The 18,158-nt window shown below is 37.6% G+C and overlaps 3 protein-coding genes across 4 annotated transcripts; 2 read left to right on the top strand and 1 right to left on the bottom strand.

The window, feature by feature from the left end:
* Positions 1–1,236: 1,236 nt before the first annotated feature.
* Positions 1,237–5,557, bottom strand: LOC110855909 (60S ribosomal protein L3). Its single transcript, XM_022104323.2, has 7 exons — positions 5,450–5,557; positions 4,289–4,481; positions 3,751–3,919; positions 3,089–3,224; positions 2,618–2,804; positions 2,043–2,401; positions 1,237–1,497 (listed from the first exon to the last, which is right to left on the bottom strand). The coding sequence occupies exons 1-7, from the start codon at positions 5,450–5,452 to the stop codon at positions 1,339–1,341; spliced, it is 1,206 nt and encodes a 401-aa protein (XP_021960015.1). The 5' UTR covers positions 5,453–5,557; the 3' UTR covers positions 1,237–1,338.
* A 941-nt stretch (positions 5,558–6,498) lies between these two features.
* On the top strand, positions 6,499–15,432 carry LOC110855937 (alpha-tubulin N-acetyltransferase). 2 transcript variants are annotated; one of them, XM_035856630.1, is made up of 6 exons: positions 6,499–6,761; positions 10,181–10,236; positions 10,647–10,864; positions 11,004–11,187; positions 11,766–12,084; positions 14,191–15,432. In XM_035856630.1, exons 1-6 carry the CDS (start codon positions 6,655–6,657, stop codon positions 14,453–14,455), a joined length of 1,149 nt encoding a protein of 382 aa, XP_035712523.1. In that variant the 5' UTR covers positions 6,499–6,654; the 3' UTR covers positions 14,456–15,432. The 2 variants fall into 2 exon arrangements, 1 of the variants encoding a protein (XP_035712523.1); XR_004836164.1 differs by lacking the exon at positions 14,191–15,432 and adding an exon at positions 12,640–13,126 and having other exon boundaries at positions 6,502–6,761; positions 11,766–12,150.
* Positions 15,433–15,509: 77 nt separating this feature from the next.
* Positions 15,510–17,808, top strand: LOC118437622 (uncharacterized transmembrane protein DDB_G0289901-like). The gene is made up of 3 exons (XM_035856796.1): positions 15,510–16,031; positions 16,518–16,861; positions 17,236–17,808. Exons 1-3 carry the CDS (start codon positions 16,028–16,030, stop codon positions 17,806–17,808), a joined length of 921 nt encoding a protein of 306 aa, XP_035712689.1. The 5' UTR covers positions 15,510–16,027.
* Positions 17,809–18,158: the final 350 nt, after the last annotated feature.

Raw genomic sequence — 18,158 nt, 5'->3', positions numbered from 1 at the left:
GATTAGTTAGTTTTAATTTATATGCAAATAATAAATATTTTTAAGACTAATTCAAACCTCTCTTGGATGATAACTGGCTTACCTTTCACTACTAAAAAATCAACGATAAAACAGTAAATCTTTTCAGTAAAATGGGCAAAAATACCAGCAAATCTCGTGATTGATGATCCCAAAAGTGCAAAGAATTCCTTTCCTAGCTCTTTTTTAACTGGTTAATTATGTAAATCAGATAGTTTCTATTCTATTTATGCAAAATCAATTCAAATATCTCTCTTGGATAAAGAACAACTTATCTTTCACTACTAAAAACCATGATAAACCAACAAATCCTATCAGTAAAGCGGACAAAACTACCAAAATTTCATGATAATGCTGACCAAAATAACAAGAATTCCTACTCCTCCATGTAAATCAGTTAGTTTTAGCCCGAACCAGGGCTTATGTAATTGTCATGTCCGTCTGTCTGTCTGTCCGTCTGTCTTTCGATAACTCTCGAACCAGTTGACCGATTGACTTGAAATTTTTACCATATGCATATTGGACAAAGTTAGGAAACGAGTTCGAAGATGGGCCAAATCGGTCAAGTGGTTGACCGGTGGGGGTCATCGGAGTGGGTGGGGTATTATGCACCAAAATTTCAAAATTGTGTTAAAAAGCTCAAATTTGGTACAAAGGTTGCTAATGGCTCCTAATGAAAGAATATGAAGTGAAATTGGAAAATTTGTCAACCGGAGGTACCCGAGGGGGTGACCCATACCGATTTTTCAAAATCATCCAATCGAGCTGAAATTTGGTATAGAGGCTGCAAATGGCCCGTAATGGAAGAATATGAAGTCAAATTGGTAAAATTTTCATCCAGAGGGACCCTATGGGGTGACCCCCACCGATTTTCAGAAATTAACATAGAAAGCTGAAATCTGGACCAGAGATCCATACTGTTTTTTCACGAAATAACATGAAGTTAAATATGAACAAAAATTAACCAGGAGGCTATAGAGGCGACCTCCACTAGGAAGTAGTCAAGGGAAGGGATAGTAAATATTTTTAGAATTTGGAGCCTAGTAAGTAATACGAAGGATTGATGGAAGAATTAATGGAAAATAGTAACACATAATTTCATAGAAAACTACTGACAAACATGGGTTTACTAATCATTCCTGGTTCGGGCTAAGCAAAGCTGTACTGATAGGTTTTTCTTTTATTTATGCAAAATAAATACTTTTTTAGACTAACATATCTCTCTTTGGTGAAAAACCATTTATTTTTCACTACTAAAAATCAATGATAAAACAACAAATCCTTCCAGTAGTTACTTAGTTAATTATAAAGGTTAATCATCTACTCCGCCACCTTTTCCTTATCCCTCTTAAGCGGACCCATAAATGCCAACTTGTCCTCGGGCGTTTGGAATCGTCCATGACCGAATTTGGAAGAGGTGTCGATAAACTTCAAGTTGATCTTCTCCAAGGCGGAACGCTTCGTGTGGGTGAGGAGAGACTAGAACATAGTAAAGAAAAAAATACGTTAAAACTTCATCCCCAACAAATAGTTTATCAATTCCCAGTTTTCTTCAGTTGTAATCAGTCCTATCATTGATAATCAAAGTCGGTACGTGTACCGATTCATCCAAAAAAAGGCTCTAATGAATTCACATCATCTTAACTAGTAAAAATGAAGGTCTCCCAGCGTATGCTCTTAGAGCAAACGAGTGCAAATCGGTCGCAAATTTAATTAGTACGAAATTTGCGAAAGACACGATCTCCCAATGGACACGTTTAGCAGAGATATTTGCATCCGAAGAGGAGAAAACTCTCAGTAAATTTGGAAAGTGTAAAATTTGTCGACTTTAAGACGCGTTTTCTTCTCTTCGGATGCAAATATCTCTGCCAAACGTGCCCATTGGCAGATCGTCTCTTTTGCAAATTCCACACTTATTAAATTTGCAATCGATTCCCACTAATTTACCCAAAACCTGATCACATACGCTGACAGACGTTCATTCTTGCTACATAAAAATCCTTTCTTTAACAAATCTCTCTCACCTTTCTCAAAGTAAGAACCCTCTTCTTCGGCCCGACGCAGCACCCCTTGATCATCAAGAAATCGTTGTTGACCTCCCCATAATGCGGGAATCCTCCCATCGGGGTGATGCTCTTCTCGGTCAAGTCGTACTCGGTGGAGGCGTTGTTCACCACCTTCTTTCCATCCTTGACATGGATACCTTCTCCGATTCGGTAAATCTTCTTGTTCATCTCGGTCCTGTGGTGGTAACCCTTTTGACCGGCACGTGCCACGGTGAACTGAACACGTGACGGATGCCAGGCTCCGATACAAGCGACCTTCCTCAAACCCTTGTGCGTCTTGCGGGGCAGCTTCTTACAATGCCAACGGGAAGTGACACCTGCACACAGAAATTGGACAACATTTCAATTTAACGGCACAATTAACTAATTAACAACCTTAATTTTAGTTAGTAACATAGTTAGTTAATTAATCAGAAGGAAGGCAACATGTTTTATCCACAGGGTTTCTTTCAGTGTGGTAAACTCACGTTAATCATCACGCTCAAAAAATTAAAAATGAAAATCATGCTAAAATTTCAGTTTCTGAAACTCACCCTTCGTCCCCTTTCCCTTGGTGACTCCGATGATGTCAATCATCTCGTCCTGGGCGAACACGTTGTTGATTGGGATCGGCTTTTCGAGGTGCTTCTTGGCCCAGTCCAACTTTTGAGAGATGGACCCACCGTTGAGTTGGATTTCCATGATGTGAGCCTTCTTCTGGCGTTGTTTCAACAGTTTCATCTGCAAAAAAATGGAATAAATACGGTCAAAAATGGAATCATTATCAAAAATCGACACATTTTTAAAATTCTGGACGACAAATTCGTAGAGCGCAAGTCGTCGACAATTTTTGAAAGAGATCTCAAGTTTAAGAAGCCTTCAGAAAAATTGGAACTCATCGAAACTGGCTCAAAAACTAATCGCCATTCCATTAATCAACTCAACGACTAATAATTTGTCGTCCAGAATTTTAAAATAAGTTCCCACAGCCGAAAAATTATCATACATAATTACGCTAAATTTACCTGAGTGTGGGCAATGATCCTGATCACGCTGCAGTATTTCTTCATGATTTTAAAGTCATGGTCGATCTGCTTCTTGCCGAGGGCATCCTGCCATTTCTTGCTCGCCTTGGTGAACGCCTTCTTCTTGGATTTGTACCTTTTTTACCAATCAAAACGTCAACTATTTTCTCCCCTTTCAAAGAAGAACAATTCTGCATTTGAATCCCTGTCCCAGCAACATTTTCATTTCATTTCGAGTCGTCGTCTCATAGTTTAAACTGTGCCAGGCAAATGGTAAAGTTAACAGAGTCAAAATTAGCCAAAAGTCCGCAGCACAGAAACCAGAGGAGACAAATTTTTATACAAAAAATTACGGATGGGGCTTTCAATATTGGAATTATATTTTAAAAAGCCACTAAATTTCGAGAGGACGTGGTCCACACTAAATTTATAATTAATTCATCAATTAATCCCTGATTTTAATTAATTTGAAGTTAAATTTTCTACTAATTTCTATTCTTTTTTCTGGTTCATTCAAGTTTTCAGTCCGCCCTAGGTTATCGATCACTGATCAATCAGCTGGTGCTTTGTACACTTGGTTTATCCATCATTTGACTTGAATGACCAGTTAAAAATCCACTCTCTAATTAGTTAAATATAGACAAAAAAGTGTCCAAACTCACCAATTCTTGTAGAATCGTCGACGACAATCTTCACTCAAATGTTCAGCCCAGATCAATTTGAGGGCTCGGAGACCGTGTGGAGTGTCGATGTAGCCAACCACGCCGACAGCGACCATGGGAGGAGTCTCGATGATGGTGACGGCCTCCACGATTTCCTTCTTGTTCACCTCTGTGGAGAGAAAAGTCAAGAATTAAGTAAGATTAGAATATTTTGATTAATTATCGTCAAAATCGGCACATTTCTAATGATTTCTCTGCTCTGGGAATTTATTTTAAAATTCTGGACGACTAATTTGTAGTCGGTGAGTTGATTAATGGAATGGCGATGAGTTTTTTGAGCCAGTTTCGATTTTTCTGAAGGATTCTTAAACTTGAAATATACTACTTCAAAAAGTGTCAAAATCTGGAGTGTATATTTCTTTTAAAAAAAATTGAGAACTCCCTGCTCAACAAATTTGTCGTCCAGAATTTCAAAATAAATTCCCAGAGGCGAGAAATTTGCGGATTTTGTTAATTCTAATTAATTTCGACTACTTACTTGAACCCGGCTTATCTGCTTCCCTCACGATATGCGTCATACCGGCCTTGTATCCCAAAAAGGCGGTGAGATGGACAGGCTTTTTGGGGTCATCTTTCGGGAAGGCCTTCACCTTTCCGCGGTGACGAGCAGCACGCTTCTTTGGGTAGAAGCCCATGGACCCGTGACGGGGGGCGGAAAATTTACGATGCGACTAAAGAATTACCAATAAATCATCATTAATTAATAAGTAAGATTCCAGTCTAATTAATAATTACTAATTAATTAAGATAAGTTAGGCTGTAGCTCGCATGGCCTATCTCCCACTTCACGGCCGAACCGGCTAATGAAAGATAATGAAATATGCGACCTTTCGACTGCGCCACCAATGAAGACGGCGCGTCGCATTTAATGTACAACGCTGCGGGTGTGGAATAACTATATGGAAATTTATATAGCTCCAGAGACCGCTTTCAGCTTCCGCCGGTCCGGTCCGAAAACCAGTCCAGCTTCGGCCAAGCGTTGATTTTGATAAGCAAAAGGTTAAAATCTAGTAAAAATTCCACCCCAACTACACTAAATTGTACAGCCCCAGGTCATATTTAACTCAAAAATTACTAAATTGTACAGCCCCACCCTCAAAAAGTACCAAATTCCTCCCCCACCAAAAAACCGGCATGACCAGACACGCTTGCTCACAAAAAAGTCTAAATTTTTACAAAATTTCAACCCCAAAAAGTGGAAATTCCACTTGGCCGTGTAACTGCAAAGCACAGGCAGCCCCACCCCCTCATAATTAACTCAAAAACTACCCAATTCCTCCCCCCACCAAAAAACCAGCATGGCCAAACACGCTTGCACACAAAAAAGTTCAAAATTTGACAAAATTTCACCCCCAAAACTTAAAAATTCTACTTGGCCGTACAACTGCAAAGCACAGGCAGCCCCACCCCCTCATAATTAACTCGAAAACTACCCAATTCCTCCCCCCAGAAAAAAACCGGCATGGTAAAAAATGGCGGACCAGGAAAAAGTCCAATTTTTCCACAATTTCTGCCCCAAAAAGTAAAAATTCTACAACTACAAAGGTTCCCCCAGCTCCCCCTGAGTGGGGGCTTGACCAGATTTGAGAAAACGAGTGAAATTTTGAAAAGTAAAAAATAAAAATTTCTGGGAACTTACCATCTTGAAGTTGACGATGCGAGGAGAACGCAACTACTGAAGTGAACAAGTAAAGCACGGTGTGTGCAGGAGAGCACGAGGCGCTCGTGGTGAGATTTTGGTGCGAGTGAGCGCATGCAGAGGGCGACCAGGTGGTCGGAAATATACAAAAAGATGTCTCATTTTGTACAATTCATTTTGTACAAATTGAGACTAAAACGTCTCAAGAAGTGGATAATAATTGTCTCAAATTGTGAGAAAATTGAAGAAAGCGTTGAATAGAATGACGATACTAATTTTATGTAAACTTATTCACCAAATTGTGCAAATATTCAATGCAGAAACGAACCCCAACATGAAATCGTAATGTTTCTGTCCTAAAAAATCAAATGTCAAAAAATATATTTCTTTAAAAATCAAATCTCATCCATAACGGAAGTTTTAAAAAAACTTCAATTATACAAAAGTGTATTGTATGTAGCAAACAGTATTTTGAAATTTTTTATCATTCTCTCACCACCACCATTATCATCAAAAATTCCCACATTTCATCTCTTCTTCGTCCACCCACCCACCCACCACACCCACTTTTCATCCCCACAATCACATTTCTCTCCCAGTTTACAATTTCAAAAAATCAAAATTCGCAAAAACTGATTCTTACAAATTTTTCCATTTCCCCCCTTTATTAATAAATTTTCACACTTTGCAAAAAAACACACTATTTCATCTCTTCCCTGTCCACCCACCCACCACACCCACTTTTCATTCCCACCAGCATATTTCTCTCCCAGTCTACAATCTCATCATCATTTCACCACAAAAATTCGCAAAATCGTATTCTTTCATCTCCGTATTATTAATATAAATTTCCACAATTTTTACACCCATTTCGCAAAAAACAATATAAAAACGTTTTCATTCCCTTCCCATTCCTCCCCCCGCCACACTTGGAAATACAAAAAATCTGAAAATTTATCCCCCTTCTTCCACTTGAAGGCGAGTCGGTCGGTCTTTTTTACGACTACGACGTGCAGCAAACCAACCCATCGCACATCGCAACGGCCGTCATCATCCCAGTTCAGTCAGCCAGTTGCATTTCTCTCTCTCGCATCAGCCCGCATCTTTCTTCCATCAAAATAATAATAATCAATAATTAACTAATTATTCTCGAGTGTCTAACTGCTGCTGTGATTTAATTGTTCACTAAATAAATTTCTACCATTATGGAGTACGCATTCCAACTCTCAGAGTTGTTTCCGGAAGAAATCACCGTCATAGGGAATGATCTTATTCCGATCGGATGTCCCATGTTGAATCAACTGGGGCCAAAGTAAGTTAACGAAAATTTAATAAGTATTTAATTGCATAGTTAGTTAGTTTGGAGTGTGTGTAAGAGAGTGAGAACGTGTGTATGAATAATTTTGCTTGATTTGCCATGTTTTTTGCTGCGATACTTCATACTTTTCGTTTCGTGAGGATTAATTGAAAATTTCAATTTGAAATCATGGAATTATTAGTATTTTCAATTGTTTGGATTGGTTTTTTTTAACTGTTCTGTTGATAAGCTAAGCTATTAGATGACAAGAAAATTAATGAAAGACAAGGACTCGACGTAGTCCAAAGTAATTAGTAAAAAAATAAGTAACGGTAATTAATTTAGTCGCCGTGACGGGCATTTTATGGCGCATCATCATCTTCATCACACGGTCACGGTAATTAATAAGAAACTAGAAATCTCAGACACGGAAATATATTCGTAAAATTGCCAAATTTATGAGGTGGGTGTGCCAATTTTCCTAACGAAAAGAACACCACTACCACTTGCCAAAAGTTCTTTTTGCCAATTCTTCTCCCTGCAAATAGATATTTGCAAAACAAAAAAATCCTATCATCAAAAATCCTATCAAACAGTACGACGTAGACTACCGAAATCCCGTCAATCTACACATTTTTAGTCCCTATTTCCTCCCTTGTCAAATCTTTCTTTAAAACCTGGTCCCCAGTTTGGTTTCAAAATTTGTATCCGGTGCAAAATAAGGCATTTTAAAAGCAGCAAAGTAACAGGTGTTGCATGTGTGTGTCATTGCTTTAATTACTTTTTGCTAAATTTTATCCATTCAACATTACATAAATATTTATGGACGGATAGAAAGGAGATGAAATGATCACATATTGTTGGACAGAATACGACGAGTCAAGTGTTGTGTTTGTAGATAAGTGCGTGGGTGGTGTTTTGCTAAATAGTGAATGTCTCATGTCGTCTGGTTTACTGGTTCAATTGCCAATCCAATTAAATTCCGTGGTACGAACGTTATGTTGCAGGCGCAGTTAATTGAAGTAATTGTTTGTTAGGATAAATTGAATCCCTAAATTATGCATTTCCTCATTCGCCCTTCTTTAAGTTACTGTATCAAAACAATAATTTTGCACATTTTTGTTCGCAATTTTAAGAATTGATTTTCCAATAAGAATTAACAATTTTTCCTGCTTAATTTTGATTAAATGAGAAGCATTTGTAATTGTTTTTTGGTATAAATTGAATCCCTAAATTACATATTTCCTACTTCGCCTTTCTTTAAAGTTTATTATTTTGCACAGTTTTATTCGCAATTTCGCAAATTTAACCTTTTTTCCAAGATTTAACAAGTTTTCCTACCTAACCCTCATGTAATAATGTCGTCTGGTTTACTGGTTCAATTGCTAATTCAATTAAATTCTGTTGCAGGCGCAGTTATATAATTCGTAATTGTTAATATTGATAAATTGAATCCCTATAAATTATGCTTTTCCCCTCCTTCGCCTTTCAGTTACTGTATTTTTACAAAAATAATTTGCACATTTTTATTTGCAATTTAGTAATTCAGCTTATTTTCAACAAATTAACAATTTTTCCTGGTTAATCTTTATGTCTTCTTGATTAAATGGCATCCCCGAATTCTCTAGACATGAGTTACCGTATTTGTACAAAAATATTTAATTTTGCCCATTTTTATACGCAATTTCACCGAATCATTTCCCTGCTTCGATTAAATGAGACGAGAAGCCCAACCGTGCAGTAATGAAGAAGTTACATAAAAAGAATAGTATAAACAGTTCTGTCATGTTATTTATCATCATTCATTTTCATGTTTTTTTTCTTCTTTCTTGTTATGCGATGCGTTATAGAAAAATTGTTGGTTTTTCATTTACAATTTTACTTTTAGATTATAAATTCTACGAGTGGATTCATACATACATAAATACGGCTTAGCTTTTTAACTTTTAAAGCTTTTTCTTTTAAAACTGTACTCTCATCCGACCCTTCCTCCTTCCTGCAGTGGCCGCGGAAGCGTGGCGACAATGTCCCCACGATTATTCGATGTCCCCCTCATCCCCCCATCTTATATAAACCCCTCCCTCCCCCCATCCTACAATGGCAATATCCCCAGACGTCCCCCCACCAGCTTCCGCGGCCACTGCTTCCTCCTCTCCTCCTCTTTATCCCAGTTTTGTTAACGTTTTCATCCAAGCGTTAACATTTTATTTTTCAAGTTGAAACTTTTCTTCAACAAGTTTATCCGTTCTGCTTGGCAGGATAAGAATTGCAAGGAAGAAGACGAAGAAGTTCTAGTACAACAAATGCTGCACCGGTTATTATTATGTGATTGTGTAAAAGTAGAAAGATCGTGGTGGTTGGTTTTTTAGTCAAAGTTAGCAAGCATTATACGTAGTTTGTGGCAAGCATGGGAAAAAGGAACAGTTTCAAAACCGTTTTTATTAGAGTTCTAGACCAGATTTTCTCATCACTTTTGCGACGACGACGACATGATGGTCACCACCACCACCGGAATTCTGTGTCGGTTATGCTAGTCTTGTTATTCATTCATAATTTCTCTCAAGTTATGTATCATTAGCCGTGTTTGCATTTCATTTCATTAACTATGTACTAACGAACGAAGCGGAAAATGTTGGCATTTTGGCAAAAAAAAGTTAAGTCTAAAAAGATATGGAGGGAGGGATGGTTATTAATATATCCGATTAAATATTGACATTTCTACTCAAACTTAACGACTTCATTCATGCTTGTGAATGCCACGATTAGATAAGAAAAAAGATTAGAGTTTTCGGTTTTGCTCATTTACTAATCATAGATAAATCCAGTAGGAAGGGGTAAAAATGAGATGATCTTGTACATTTGCATATACGCATTTTTATTTAACCTTATTTATAGTCCTCCATATCGCATCTTTTAATGGCTTTTTACGGAGAAATTGGAATGTCACGTGTCCCATAAAAATTGTGTTTGGTTAAAAAAACATGTCATCTTTTCCAATTAGAAAAGAGTGGTGACAATGAGATGATCTTATCCATTTTTAACCTCGTGGTCCATTCCATATCGCATCTTTTAGACGATTCTTATATATTAAAAAGCTTTCCGTTTTTACGGAGAAAAAAAGTATTAGAATTTCACATGCCCCATAAAAATTGTGGTTAAAAAACGACATGACAGCCCTTGCTGCCGTTGACTCGCCCACTCGTGACAATTTGACGTTGACACGCTAATCATTGTTCGTGAATTAGGCGAATTTAATAAAACGCGAGATTCAGATTTTGCACGTTACTTTACTTGCTGACCAGACCATCAATCAGCCAACACCCGTTATTTTTTGCGTGTATGTTGTTATCCTGTCAGCATGACTTTTCATCACCATTTCATTCATTTCGCAGAGGAGCAAAATTAATGTCTAATTATTACTTTTGTTAATGCAGGATTGTTCGGGAACGCGTTTCTGAAATTTTGGATACGATGGGTCGTGCCTCTGCAGGTATTTACATAATAATTATTTGTTTAATGTACGAATTGATGACTAAAATCAACACATTTTTAATCATTTCTCGCCTCTGGGAATTTATTTTAAAATTCTGAACGACTGTAGAGCAGGGAGTTCCAAATTTTTGAAAAATATACACTCCAGATTTTGACCATTTTTGAAGGAGGAGATCTCAAGTTTAAGAAACCTTCAGTAAAATTGGAACTCGTCGAAACTGGCTCAAAAAACTCAACGCCATTCCATTAATCAACTCACCGACCACAAATTTGTCGTCCAGAATTTTAAAATAAATTCCCACAAACGGAAAAATGATTAAACACGTGCTGACTTTGAGGATAATGAGTCCTACAGAAATTGATGAAATGCAATAACTCACCACCCTGTTTTTTATCTGAAATCCACAGAAGCACAATCTCTCCACAGTATAATCACGAATGCAGAGAAGCTAAAATCCGGAGAGAACAAACTCTACATGTTTTGTGATTTCGTCTCGAATCGTGCCGTCGGACTGTTGAAGATCGGGAAGAAGAAGCTTTTCCTTTTCGACGACGCCGGAACGCAGCATGAACTCAACCCGTTTTGCATTTTGGATTTTTACATCCACGAATCCAGGCAGCGACAGGTAGATGATGACGATGTTGTAGTAGACAAGGACAAAGTAACACATATTTGGCTTGGTTTTGGGTATTGTTAAGTCATTTACAACGTTAAGATGTTGATTTCTAATGTTCTGGACTTGTTCTTGTCCTGGTATTTTTCAGGGCGCAGGAAAGTACCTGTTTGACCACATGTTGAGAGAGGAGGGCATCCCGGTCCAGCATTTCGCGATTGATCGGCCATCCGACAAGTTCGTCTACTTTCTTCGCAAGCATTACGGATGCACCAAAGTGCTCCCACAAGTCAATAATTTTGTCTTGTTTGATGGATTCTTCACTGACCGTGCAGGTACATACGCGATTAATTAATGAATTAATTAACGTAGGACTTGATGACGCGTCACCGAAATCAGCACATTTTTTAAATCTTTCTAGCCTCTGGGAATTTATTTTCAGATAAGTTTGTAGTCAGCAAGTTCATTAATAAAATAGCCGTGATTTTTTACAATAGTTTCGACGATTTCAATTTTTCTGAAAGCTTCTAAAACTTGAGATCTCCACCTTCAAAAAGTGTCAAAATCTGCAGCGTATATTTTTAAAATTTGGAACGTCCAGCTCTAAAAATGTGTCATCCAGAATTTTAAAATGGATTCTAACGACTCGTCGCCAAGTTAAAAAAATATACACTCCAGATGTTCACAGTTTTTGAAGGTGGAGATCTCAAGCAAGTTTAGGAAACCTTCAGAAAAATTGGAAATCATCAAAACTGACGTAAAAACTAATCCCCGACTATGAATTTATCGTGCAGAATTTTAAAATAAATTCCCAGAGCGGATAAATGATTAAAAATCTTCTGATTTTGACTATGAGTCGTCAAGTCCTACATTAATTATGAACAATCTTACTAATTCATCATCCTATCATCAGATTATCAAGGGAAGAAGAAGCGATGGGAAGGACTCGATCAAACCGCCGACATTCGTCACGTCGCACACCCGAAGGACAAAGCCTCCCGAATGGAAGACTCCCTCACGTACAACGTCGAACCCTTGATTCATCTCCGCAATGGGGCCCAGCTCCCCCCAAATTACACGCAACGGCGCCACATCAACTCGATCGGAGACATTCTCCAGCCAAACCATGGCGGCGTGAATCAACCCGTGAATCATCACCATCACGGAAATGGAACCACCGGAAACGGTGCCAACGGAAATGGACATCATCACGTTGATCATCACGATTTTATGTAATAATTTCAAAATCAAATCAAACCAAGTTCCCCAAAAATCAAATCCACATTTACACTTTTACGGTAAACAGAATTAACACAAAATTAATTAGGCAGTTGGTAAATGTATGTTTTTAAAATTTTCGTAACTTTCCCTATTGAGTCAAAATTTCCGCAAGAGTTGGGTAAAAATTCCCGTAAATTTCCACATTTCTTGAGCCGGGTCAAAATTTCCGTCTGGAGTAGTGTCAAAAATCAAAATTTCCGAAGATTCCCGTATCGTTTGATGAGTCGGGTCAAAATTTCAGATAATTTTTCAATATCTTGATTTGTGTCGAAATTTCCATAAATTTCCCTATATCATGAATTGAGTCAAAATTTCCGGAACTGATCTTGAAATCACTCTTGAGCTGAGCGTCCTCTCAAAATTTTTCATTCTGTCCCCTCAAATTTAAAGAAATATTAGGAAATATTAACAGAAATTTTAAAAACGTACCTTTCCTAACTGCCTATAAATAACTCGACTAATTAATTACTCACACTAATCCATTAATAATTATCTATGTCTTCCAGTTTTTGTGTTGAGTTACCAATTCCTCGATCAAACCAAGTACTTCTTCCTCCTTCAATAATTTACATACATAAATAGTATCCAAATCCAATTCTACAACGACATCATCGCGATCGACAACGTCTTCTTGCCTCAACAAACAAACCGCAACAGCAACTAAATAATTACCACCACCACCACCATTACTCATCCATCATCACAGTATTGTTAATAATGTGTCGTATATACTCACTCACCAATCCAATAACAAACCAATTGTTAGCTTAATAACTAATAATCAAGAATATCTAGTACTGTTAAGAAACGCAGGGTTTGCAATAATTTCGCTCGTAAATTATTGTTATATACAAAAAATGGTTTTATTATGTAGGTATTGTCGGACGAATAATAATTATTGAGCGATTTTCTTACCTACAATATCAATATCACCACCACCGATTAATGAATGACGACGAGAAGATAATCAATCTTTATATATTCTTAACTTACGTAGGACCGGACGACGCATCGTCAAAATCGACACATTTTTAATCATTTCTCTCGCCTCTGGGAACTTATTTTAAAATTCTGGACGACAAATTTGTCGTCAGTGAGTTGATTAATGGAATGGCGTTGAGTTTTTTGAGCCAGTTTCGACGAGTTCCAATGTTTCTGAAGGTTTCTTAACCTTGAGATCTCCTCCTTCAAAAAGTGTCAAAATCTGGAGTGTACTTTTTTGAAAAATTGACAACTCCTTCTGCTCTACAAATTTGTCGGTCAGAATTTTAAAATAAGTTCCCGGAGGTGAGAAATGACTAAAAATATGCTGATTTTCCCGATGCGTTATCCAGTCCTACGTTATCGTTAACGTTAACAAGCAGAAAAGGAAAAGACTGTCTCCACTTTAAATTAAATTATTAACCTTTTTCCACCACCCCCACTCGAAAACTTGCCGTTTTAGCTACAAACAAGTACACACTTTACCAAGAACCAACGGCAATTCAATTTATGTACCTGTTGATTAATAATTTATGTTGTAATTATAGTATTATCTAATTTATATATTTATTTTACTGACTTTATTCAAATTTTTTGGGGCTGGAGGATTTGTTCAAGTAGTACTACTTAATTTATTTATAACAATATTTAGCAGCTTTATGTTAATTGTCGTCGTTCATCCTCTTAAATAACACAATTAATCATAGTCGCGCAAATCTAATCGTAATTTATAAAGAAAAATACCCTAATTTTTGAAAAAGGGGAAAGGAAAACCGAGTCAATTTTTTGTTTCATTAGACACATAAATTCGAAAAAATGTGTACTTTTTCCTAATATTTATTGCATTTTGTATTATTATATTAATTAACATGCAGCACACACCACTTTAAAAAGGACGGCTAATAAATTTAAGCTAATTTAAATATTAATTGTAGTTATATAATTAATTATTTAACTAAATTTATTAGCATCTAAAAAAAACATTAAAAAACTTGTGTCGAATTTTTACCCTATTTCGTTTTTTTGATTTTGCTTTTTCTTTTTTTTTGGTTTTGTGTTGCATGCGACGTAAAAAGACGTCCTTCCTCGACACGTGGCAGTAGCGTTGCCGGTGACCGTTTTGACCTTCAGGTCATCGATACCGCGGCGGTGGGAGATTTGGAATATGACCAGTTACGCCGACAACCGCGCCGCATTTCGCGTCTCACTTCGCTCAACGCGTCCGATATTGAGATTCATTACCAATTCAACGTTCAGAACATGAGGTCCGAACAGTTCCAAAAGTTGAGGACGTCCTCACGAAATCATGGCGTTGATCAGGGGCACGAAGCGTTGTGGTGAAAATATTATGTGAAAATGCTGCAATTAATTATTAAGACCATAAAATTTAAGAAAATTTAAATTTTAAATTAACGAAACCTAATAATTTATTTTGATTTCATGTTTGAATTAAATGCGACATTTAACCCCTGAATTCGATAATGTTCTATTTTTTATGTGAGAACAAAACCGTAATTAATTGCAGTTAGTTAATTAATTAATTACCAATTACACACCAATTCGCTGATTCGTCATAAAATGACGTACCGTAAAATATAAATTTTTATAAAAAATATACTGGTTTTCAAGCTATGCAAATATGAATTCGTGTACATTGCTAAAAAATAATTTAGAAAAGTTTGTTTAAGTAAAAAAAATAGTACCACTTTAATAATAAAATGTAAGATTATTTAAATCCCATCAATGAATTTTGCGGTGCATAAGTACTTATCAATTCGCAAAACGGAAATTTAGCTAAGTTTTTACCCTCAAAATTGAGACTCGTTACCAATTTAACGTGCAGAACATGAGGTCCGAACAGATCCAAAAGTTGAGGACGTCTTCGCGAAATCATGGCGTTGATCAGGGGCACGAAGCGTTGTGGTGAATATGAAAATTTCCCAAAATAATATTTAATAATGCTGCTACAATTAATTATAAAAACCATAAAATTTAAGGAAATTTAAAAGTAAAACATAATAATTTTAAGTTATTTAGATTTCATGTTTGAATTAAATGCGACCCTTAATCCTTGAATTTGATGAAGTTTGTCGCGCTAGCGTTTGATTTTTATGCAAAAAGGACGCCAATTACACGCCAATTCGATTTAAAAAAATTCGCTGATTATGATCGATAACTAGGACGTCTTCGCGAAATCATGGCGCTGAAGGGACATGAAGCGTTGTGGTGAAGGTGAAAATATTACGATGAAAATTTCCAAAAATACTATTTCATAATGCTGCAATTAAATATAAATCATAATTAAATTACCATAAAATTTAAGCATATGTATCTAATAATTTTAAGTTATTTAATTAGAATGTCGTATATGTATATGATTTTGAAAATGGAAACGCGACAATTAATTACTAAATTTTATGAAATTTCTAGCGTTTTACGAAACATAATAATTATTTACATGGAATGTCGACTTCATTTTTGCATGAAATGCGACAGTTAATTACTTAATTTCATTACATTTATTGTGCTAGCGTTTTATTTTTATGCAAAAAAGACGCCAATTCGCTGATTCGTCATAAGAAATGATATGACGTAAAATATTAATTATTATGTGTAAATATGATTTTGATGCTGCTAAAAACATATTAAAAACAATTTCTTTTAAAACAATTGTACCACTTTAATCAAATTCAATTATTTTGTCATCGAAAAACCAGACATGGAAATTTCTGGAAATTTCGCCAAATTGTCTCGTTGGCGTAACTACGACAAATACGAAACGAGTAAAAAACTACTTCGAGGTCAGAAAATTGTACAATTTCAAAAAACAACCAGAAAAATTTCCAGCCCCCCAGCAGCACAACGAACTTCTCAACTTCTACTTCTCAAATCAAAGCTGGGAAACTATTCGACATGGGTAAATTAAATCAAGATTTAAATTTAAATACACAGTGGGGGCGGAAGCAAGGGGACGATGTCCCCACCGTTGTGCCATGTCGATGTCCCCATCATCTCCCCATCTTATGCAAACCCCTCCCTCCCCCCATCCTCGATTGTTAATGTCCCCCCACCTTCCGCGGCCACTGTGAGCCACCACCCCTACAATTTCATGACCAGTGGTCGCGGAAGCGGAAGGGCGGACAGAGGGATAATGTCCCAACGGTTATTCGATGTCCGCATCATCTACGTTATATGGACCCTTCCCTCCCCTATCCTTCATTATTAATGACGGCTTCACGGCTTCCCACGGCTTCCGCGGCCAATGGGCGCGTGGCTGGATGGCTCATATTTCTTGCACATTCTTGCACCTCATTGCTTGATTTGTGGTGCAGGAAATGTAGCAAACGCCCAAGAAACACTGAACTTGACCTTGAACTTGACCTTGACCTTTTTTTCCCTGCAGCACCCAACCAAAACGACGACGACTTGGAGCGACCTGGTCTAAACCGCGCCTGCAAGTGTCCCCCCACCGGCGGACGTGGTGGCGGCGGCGGTGGTGGTGGTAAGAAGAAGGTCGGCAAGAAAATCAAACGAAAGGTCATCACGGGTCGGCGCCACGGGAAGAAAGCGGGTGCTGGAAAGCGCCCGAAATCCGGAGGCAAAGCGGCCGGTGGGAAGAAGAAGAAGACCGGTTCCTCCTCCAAAGTGAAGAAAGCCAAAGCCGTCGCGATCGCACTTTGGCGCAAGAAAGGCAACGGAAACCATTCCGCGAACTGCTTCATCCTGTACTTCCTCGACACTTGGAGGGTAAAAAAGCTCAATTTATTAATTATCTTTCACTCATCCTCAAAATCGTCAAAATCAGCACATTTTTGACCATTCCTCTCCTCTGGGAACTTATTTTAAAATTCTGGGCGACAAATTTGCAGTCAGTGAGTCGATTAATGGAATGGCGTTATTGGCGTTGAGTTTTTTGAGCCAGTTTCGACGAGTTCCAATTTTTCTGAAGGCTTCCTAAACTTGAGATCTCCTCCTTCAAAAAGTGAAAAAATCTGAACTGTATATTTCTAAAAAATTTGGAACTCCCCTTGCTCTACAAATTTGTCGTCAAAATAAATTCCCAGAGCGTTTAAGTCACTAAAATATTTACTAATTGGATAAAACCTCTTCTTTTTCTCCAGAAACAAGGCGGAAACGTCTTCCATGTTGCGAAACAGTGCGGCCACGACTGGTGGAAGCTTCCCGACAGCGTCAAGGAGAAGTACCGCAGAGCCTACTGCGCCGTTCAAAAGAATTCCAAAGTTTGTGGTGGAAAAGGGGGAGGAAAAACTGGAGGAGGAAAAGGCGTGAAAACCGGAGGAGGAAAAACCGGAGGAGGAAAAACTGGAGGGGGAAAAGGCGGAAAAACTGGAGGGGGAAAAGGCGGAAAAACTGGAGGGGGAAAAGGCGGAAAAACTGGAGGGGGAAAAGGCGGAAAAACTGGAGGGGGAAAAGGCGGAAAAACTGGAGGGGGAAAAGGCGGAAAAACTGGAGGGGGAAAAGGCGGAAAAACTGGAGGGGGAAAAGGCGGAAAAACCGGAGGGGGGAAAGACAGGAAAACCGGAAAAGACCGAAAAACCGGAAAAGACCGAAAAATCGGAGGGGGAAAAGGTGGAAAAGGAAAGACCGGACCCCCAAAGCCGAAGCCAGACCCAATTCGACCTCCAAAACCAACGACCGGACCAAAACCACCACCACCACCACCGACATGTTAAATAGGTCAAAAAATGTCAATAATACTGTGCAATCTATGTCATTTCCTAACTACTAATACGCCATGATAATGTATTTGTACCACTAAAAATTGATTTTAACCATGTATGTAAATAGGTAAATACGTATACTATAACGTCTAAATTCCAATTTGTAAACGTGATAAATGATGAAATATGTATTAAATAAAGCGATCGATCCATCCACGTAAATTCTTAGCTTTTCACGATAATTAATTAATTACTCAAACTTAAAACTTAATATACCAATTAATTAAATACTTATTATAATTTAGACATTAATTCATCCAGCGTCACGTATTTACTTTCTTAATACTAATTAAATATTTACT

The sequence above is a fragment of the Folsomia candida genome, unplaced genomic scaffold (genome assembly GCF_002217175.1).
Source record: "Folsomia candida strain VU population unplaced genomic scaffold, ASM221717v1 Fcan01_Sc014, whole genome shotgun sequence".
In the NCBI taxonomy this organism is placed as follows: Eukaryota; Metazoa; Arthropoda; class Collembola; order Entomobryomorpha; family Isotomidae; genus Folsomia; species Folsomia candida.
The sequence above is the reverse complement of the archived record's forward strand: the minus strand, read 5'-3'. Positions and strand labels throughout refer to the sequence as shown.